This window comes from Atta colombica, unplaced genomic scaffold (assembly GCF_001594045.1).
Source record: "Atta colombica isolate Treedump-2 unplaced genomic scaffold, Acol1.0 scaffold219, whole genome shotgun sequence".
Lineage (NCBI taxonomy): Eukaryota > Metazoa > Arthropoda > Insecta > Hymenoptera > Formicidae > Atta > Atta colombica.
The window spans coordinates 668,774-677,172 of NW_017259315.1; the positions used below are offsets into that span (position 1 = coordinate 668,774).

Sequence of the window (8,399 nt, forward strand, 5' to 3'; positions counted from 1 at the left end):
TCTCGGAAAATAGGTGATACCTTAATTACTGCCTTTCGTAACAAACCGCTGACGATTTATCGGTGGTAGTCCACGATCGAGTAATCATCGATCTTGGCTCGAGGCGACGTAAATGGGTCGATGTAGGTTACAAGCCGACGAACGCAAAGCGAAACAGGGCAGGCGGTGAAATCAAGGCCCGCCATACAAAAGCCATCGTGTGCTCAAGCCGCAGCCCGCTGCAAGCGGCATACGAGACAGGACTCGACGTGCACACTACCGGGGACAATAATTATCAGCAAACTTTATAACGAACTTGGACATAGTACTCGCTCATCCGTTGCAAGTCTCTGCCAGAATCGACGTTGTCCTGATATCGACGTCGACATCCTCCTTTGTCGTGAACGACGGACGATTAATGGCAGATCGCGTGATTCTCTCTCTCTCTCTCTCTCTCTCTCTCTCTCTCTCTCTCTCTTTCTCTCTCTCTCACTTTCACATTCGCGGACGCTCAGATTATCGGTTTCAATACGCTTTCATGACGGATGATCGTTTATTTTTTTAGAATGACGAAAGGATTTTATCATGAACTTTGTTTCAATAGTTTATCACTTCAGTTATGATTTCAATGCTGTTTTTTTTCTAATCATCATATTTCGACTATTGAAAAATATCGTTTATGAAATAATAATGGCAAGAAAAGATGTGATTATGTAAATGGAAATTTCATAATTCTCGGGAGAATAGTTTTAACTCTTGAAAACTGATATTTGATTGATATTTAAGATCATCAGTGATTCCAGCTTATGTAATTTTTATTATTTCCGAAATTAACATTATTGATTTTGTTCAGCTATTAACTCAATAAAAATACTAAAAGCCGAAACATTAAATATTGGCTAAAATCTTCAGATTCTTATTTAAATAATTTTTTAAGTATATTAATTTTTTAAGAGAAAAGCATTATTATTTTTAACTTTTGTTAAGTCATTTGAATACAAAAATATGACAAATATATCCAAAGTTTGTATTTACTTCAGCGTAAAATAAATTGCGGTCACTGATGATCCTTCGATATATCGTATGTAAAGAAAGAAATTGTATGTAATAAAGAAAGGCCACATCAATTAAAAATATGAATTTATACGAAATTTTAAAGATTGCTACCAAGGTCATTAATAAATCCCTATATGTACGTGAATAAGAAATTTTGATATTGCTTTTTTTATAAACATACGTATGCGCGTTGTAATACTGAAATCGAAGGATATATTTCCGAAAATATCTTCTTTGACTCTTTTTATGAAGGCACTTGGATATTATTGCTATGTTTAATAAATCGAAGATTAAATAGAACCTAAAATATTGCAGTCAATATTCCACTTCTTCATTTCGTAGTGGAATATTTTTCGCGCGTAATGCAACTTACTCCTGAAATTCATTCTTAACTATTCTCAAGCTGTCTTCTCAGCAGACTTCATATTTCATAACTTTATATAACTTTACCAAAAGCAACATTATACCGTGCGATTGTACGTTTCACCGATTTCGTCTGTCGAAGATATCGGGAGAAAATCTCGGAAACTCTTTTATTAAAAATATTCCATATTGGAATTCTATTTTCTCGGCACGTTTCATGAACACGCTCGCAACTTATGAAAATAATTGCTCGACGATTAAGTAATATCATATAGTGAACTACTATTACAGCTAACACTTTTATGAGTAAGTCGTTCTCGTCCTTCGTCAATGATCCCGAAGTCATTGTCCGAGTAATATGTAACGTGATATCGCTGATGAGACAACAGCAACTCGCGCGAACGTTTAGACTCGTCTTGAAGCGCAGCAGGAGCGCATCCTTCGTGGCACTGACATAATATATAATGCACGCTAAGACGTCACGCATTCCATCCGTGTAACGGCCAGCCGTTCGTAGAATCGTGACAGGGAGCTCTCCGTTTCTCGCAATTGGGACGACCCTGAACTACTCTTCATCGTCGTCCGACAATGACGACTTTCACCGCCACTTGAAGAGACCCCGAAGTTGGCCGGCCAGACCGACCGAAAACGCCCGATGTCTCGCCTCTTGAGTTCTTGTCGTCAACCCGAGAAACGTTCGTCTCAAGAACGCGAACTTGACACATTCTCGCCGCAGCAATTTTCTCTACGACCTTCTCAGTGATTTCCCAGCTTGAAGTGATCTCCGAAAACGCTACCCATGGTTAATAAAGAGATATCCAAACCGGTCATTAATGACACATTAGATGACCGGGGAAAGAGAAGGGGGAGAGGTAATATTGCAAAAGTAATCATTAGATATGTTCTTGGTGATTTATGGGGACCAAATGTTGTGATAATTGGTAGGTTTTCAAGGATGAGTATATATTCGCAATCAATAGTGTGTCGACTATTGTGACATCCCCATGGGAACATTTTAACCGTGGTTTCCAGTCTTCTAGATTTGTCTATATAATTATCTTTCGTACCATATTCAATCAAGTCGTCGGAATTTAAAAGGATCATCAATATTTCTTGCTCAAAAATTGCCTAATGGATCGATTCGCAACATTCGGAACAATCTCTTTTAATCCTCTCCACGGCAACATCCGGCCCACGCTTATTTTTCTTCATTTCTTTTGTTGATCCTCCTTCCCGACCGAGTCGATGACTAGTTTTAGATAAATCTGCATCAGAGTGCGGTGACTCCAATAAAATCCAATTGACGCCGCGAGTGAATTCTCTTTTCATCCCTCCATGATAAGAATCTACGACTTCGCAACAGCCTGCTACCTTTAAGTCGCATTTCGTACATCACATCCTGTGCCATTTCTTTCTCTTTCTCTTTCGCACATCACGTCTTATACCATTCCTCTCTCTTTTTTCTTTTTCTCTTGCGCACAAATATAAATCGATCACCTCGGTCAAACGAACGATCGGAAAATATCCAATGCGATCAAGTTTTGAGAGTCGACTTCGATCACCGCGAAGCTGATGGACAACGGTGGTTTTCAACTACGCGACGATGTCCATGTCGGACGAGGAATTCGACGTGGTCACCGCCAGGCTGCCGAGGGTGTCTTCGTCAGTTAAGCCGTGATGACAGCCAGTCGCAGGTGGACTCAACGGCGGCAGGTGCGGCGACGACAGCATCGGGTCGCCACTATGCACTGGCCCGCTGGTGTCGTCCTCCATGAGGTCTTCGAGATGCGACATGCTCAGACTCGTCGCTTCCTCCGCCACCGTCAGATCCGGCATCTACGGCAGAAAAAACATTCGACGTCCTGTAAAACGTACCGAGTGCCAATTCGAACTCGGATAATCGGGCCTGAACTTGGATGGGATGCGAGGCGTGCGAGGAAAGATGAGAGTCCGATGAGTATTTCCGAATGTGAGATCCATGAAAAGTATATAGGAACGAATACGCTGGAAATCCATTATAAAAATAGAAGGTATTTGCACTGTCAATCTTTCATGAAAATGTAGGATCAGTGTGCCGATGAAGTCATCGCAAGTGAAAGCGAAAATGGATAATACGTTTATATTTGAACACATTCGACATTGATTAATAATATGCAATGCGGAAGATGAATTTACGTGCAAGCAATATTGAACGTTTATTGCTACTTATTTGTGTACATGACAGGATATGATGAGATTTGTGGCAAAATGAATGATAAATAATGTAGAAAGTTTCAATCGATAGAAAATAAATAATGTAGAAAGTTATTAGATAAAAATCAAAGATGAAAGAAGTATTCATTTAATTAAGCAATCAGTTTTAAAAATGTAAGAGTACAGTGATAGAAAAATGTATTAACTTTTAATAAATATTTGACTGAATATATTGGGTTGTCCGAAAAGTTCGTGCCGATGTTGAAGAAAAATTGAAACGCAGAAAATTTAAATTTTAATATACATTTATTAAATTATATAGGTTAGTCGGCACGAACTTTCCGGACAACCCAATAGTATTAGCTGAACATTTATTAAATGTAAACATATGTTTATTTGATAGACAAGAATAATTAATTTTATTTAACATTTTTTATTTAGTAAATATTTATGATGAAATTAAATATTCAAACAAACGTTTATTAAAATTTAGTGCATTTTTTCTCAGAATAATAAATAAGAAAATTAAATATGATAAAATGTAGTTTTCAATAAAAACTTCTTACAGAAATTTAATTTAATACTGATCTATTTAATATTAGAAATTATTTATTTTTAAACTTTTCGACCGGAATCTGAGGCAAACGAAATTCCGTCCTATTTTTGCTCAAATTTCAATTTTTATTAAATAAAAATTTTAACATTTTAAATTAAATTATTTTGTAATGTAATAAAGGTATTGAAAAATAATCCTGAATTTTTTTTAAAGTAAATAAAATTTTAGTGTAGAGTAGAAAATTTTAGTGTAGAGTAAAAAAAAGCTTGAGCTGGACAAAAAAGACCCAGATTGTAAATGAGAGAGTAAAAATATGATTGCAGATGGAAAATTAAAAGTAGTGAATAAATGTTTTTAATACTCAAAATATATAATTAATCATTAGCTTTTAGTATTAGATTTCTGTAAGGAACAATAAAAAAAATTAGAAACATAAGATTGATCACTTTCTTTCGATTTTAAATGATTTGAGAAATTAAATATTTGATATTATCAAAGCTTAACCATCTACATTATCTCTGTACACTATCGAAGTAAGCTGATTGAAGCTGTTTCTCTGCCAGGCGCAGTTAACTCCGATGGTAACTTTGCAAAGTCACAGACGGGTCGGCTTACTAGAACCGGAATTAATTTCCAATCGCATTTCAGGTGCAAACGACTGTGATTCAATTCGCCTGCCGTTATATTATAGATGCAACTAATTCGTCGGATTACTTACCGGTCTTTGCTACGCCGAGAATTTGTATGAATTATATATGTATAATGAGACTCGCATTGCGTATAATACCAAATAAAAGAAACTATAGGACAAAGTTAAATTTAGTACAACATTTGTAAAACACGTTTCTTGAAGATTTTTATAAATTCATTCATATAATTTCTACCGACTGTGACTGACATTAGAGTTCAAATTTGAAGAATCCAATCATCAAATGCGATAGAGAGCGTGATGTTATTTTTCAATTTTTTAATATACATTTTATGTACATGTATATACAGGAAAGATGATACAATTGGAAAGATAACTTCTTCATGTAAAAATATATAAGTCGACAATATAGAATAAAATTTTTTGTTATAGCGTCTATCTTTGAAGAAATCAAGTTATTTGAATATACATTAAATATGCATATTCTTTATCACAATCTACTTGATTTCATCTAATCTGACTATTCATCGCTATTTCTATATCAGTCTGGATTTAATATATTTCAAAATAATGAAATAAAAGTTCAAATAATACATTAATTTTACTAAAAAAATTTTATTAAAAAATTATTGAAAATATTTGTACAAAAAAATTTATTCTATATTTTCTACTTTTACAAGAACAGCTTCACCCTATATAATTACTTTAGATAACAATAGATTCGAAATTGAGCCAAAATACCAAATACATAGGATAATTTTCCGATCTTTTATTACATATAATAAGTCATTCGTGTCACAGATTAATTTTCAACACTTCTATAAGTAAGTAATTCTACAAAAATATATAAAAATTAAGTGATTTCTACATATATACTTTAACATTTTTTTTAAATATTTGTATTAATTGTAATTGTTTTTTAAATATTTGTATTAATAAAAAGCAAAGGATAGAGATTATTTTTTATTTTTAAGTGTTATTAGTATTAAAAAAAAAAGAAATTGTGTGAGGATGACCCAATCGTGTGATTCAATAATTAACTAAAATTTAATTAATTATTATTTATTTTACTCGTCAAAATGTGTTTGATTTCTATCGGCTTTCAATCAAATTATTGTTTTTTTTTAATTTGATGATCCTATTAATCTTTTGTTAATTTCTATAAATTCGGAAATTATATATATATATAAATAATGGCACACAATTTTGAAGAAAGAGAAAGCCGCAGAATGTGTTTTTTATCTGTTTTAATAATATAAATCTCTGATTCGGCGACCACGTTTCGTATTTCATATTTGATTTCATATTTGACGCGATATTTCGCGGTATTTCGAAGTGATCGCAAGCACCTATTTATATAACCGCCGTGTACTTGAACGGCGCGGAGGGTGTTAAATTTGCATGAAAAAATGCCGCAGCGTGCTGTTGCGCAACGCGGTTTCTGACGTTACAGCTCATTCGGCGATTATCCTTTGTCCCAACATCGGAGTGGCGCGCAGCCGTGTTCTTCTCGCGAAGATATACGCGCCGAGATGCAAGATAAAAGATATAAGTCTCGTGTGAGGTAGCACGTACGATAAGAGGCAGACGAGACGATAAGAATTGGCGCACCCGCGGACGTACGCACGATGCCGGTGGTAAAAGTAAATATTTTGCACGACATTCAGGCGCGTGCGGATTTAGCGTGTGCAATTACGTTTGCAATTATACAATTTCAAAACGAAGCATTGCATAAATCCTTTGCGCGTACTGTGCCTTCTCTAATAGAAATAATTCATTGCCAAAGTAAGAACCATTTTTCGCAAACTGTGTAACGTTTCGTTTCAACATAAAATAACGAATTGAGTAAGAAGTCCGAATATACATTTCCAGGCTAAAAGTTTGCAAACACCTTCTAAAAATTGATATTTTTAGAACTACATACTTACTTAAATATCCAGATCAATAAAATGTTTTTTAATAATAATTCTTCATTTGTAAATGCGTCTATGCTTGATTTATTTTAAGTCTGATAATAACATCTCTACTTACACTTCAAATCAAAAGTTTGGAAACACTTTTTAAAAATTGATATTTTTTAAATTGTTCAAATATCCATAACAATATATTTTTTAATAATAATTTTTCAAACCCAGTTACTGGATCTAAATAATTATTATTTTATATAACTTGAAAGCAAAAAAATTTTCGGCTTGAAATGTCAAAAGTGTTAAAAACAGACTTAATAAATCAAGTACTAATATTCTACACAAAGAAAAATTCACAAAATTCACATGAGTAAGTTCATTGCTCGACGGATTAGTGATATCGTTGCCAGTTTAGAGATAATCCTATCTATATCTTATGTATCTATATCTTATGTATTATTTCAAAATATACATATTCTATCTTTGCATTTTTTCTAAAAATAATTCATTGTTATCTGAGGCACATTTGTACGACATCGTTTACATTTCGCGTAAGATAAATCGAGGGACGAAATTAACGTTAAGCAAACCAGTGCAATGGTTAAGTGTCGTGGTAAAATTCCTCTGTGCAATACGCGAGACACTTCTCTCGCCTTAGTCGGAACTCGTCGCGCGAATCGCGGTGCGGGACGTTATCAATGTTTAAATTTCTCTAACCGCGAGGAAGCTGCTTGTCAGACTACTTACGCCCCGACGGAACTTTATCTCGAACAATAATTTAACTCATCCTTCTCTCGGTATGTCATCTCGTGTCTCCTTCATTATCTCGCGCGTCGCAGCGTACTCCGAATGTTTCCAAAAGGGCGACGAGCGCGAAAGTAAATTATAATAACGTCAATGCACACAACAATCATCCTTTTCTACATCACATATAAAATGAATAGAATTGGTGCACACGATGCAATAAGTTAAAGTGAAATAAATATATGTTTGCTTCACTTCAACTTATTACACCGTATACAGCTCACAAAGAATGGAATAAAAAAAAGACTTATTAAAAGTTTTGTGGATATGGGCGGACATCAATTGCGCCACTGTCAGTAACGTAATAAAAATGTTAATAACTTCTCTTTCTCTCTGTTCATATTCCTTAATGACATGACCTCTTTAAGAAGCCCAAATCTGTCAAAGATCTTTGTCGTCGAAGTGCATCGTTATCAGAACTTGAAAAGTTCTTAATCACATCACGAAGTTGCGCATGTCAAACCTCGTATGTACATGCGCGCGCGACCTTATCTGCTCCATTAATTCAACGGTAACTTTTGCCGCGCTAATCTCACAAGATATCTCCGTCATCGGGCATCCTAAAGAGCAACGATGATGGCGATCAACGCCGACGGCTATCCCAAAAATTCGCCTTCTTCGCTCGGAGCGACATCGTAATGACAAGCAAAACAAATGAGGGCGATTTATACGACCAGACTGCGATAAGCCGCAATTTATTATTCGGGACAATAATCCATTGCCAATATAAGTACATATAAAATTGCCAGATGAAATGTTAGTTGCTATGTATATATCGAAAAATTAACACTTCGAATAATATTAATGAATAACGAAGCAAAAAATAGTCAGTTTCTTTTAAGTGGAAATTATAATAATTACAATAAAAATAATTAAATTAAATTAATATTTA

General features: G+C 34.5%; 1 protein-coding gene across 2 annotated transcripts in view; it reads right to left on the reverse strand.

The window, feature by feature from the left end:
* Nucleotides 1-1,151: 1,151 nt before the first annotated feature.
* Nucleotides 1,152-8,399, reverse strand: part of LOC108687855 (microphthalmia-associated transcription factor) — a 102,053-nt gene continuing 94,805 nt past the window's right edge. For both annotated transcript variants that reach the window (XM_018193862.1, XM_018193861.1), the window contains exon 7: nt 1,152-3,234. In XM_018193862.1, the coding sequence (XP_018049351.1) occupies nt 2,992-3,234 (243 nt within the window). In that variant the 3' untranslated portion in view covers nt 1,152-2,991. The remainder of the gene's footprint in view (nt 3,235-8,399) is intronic.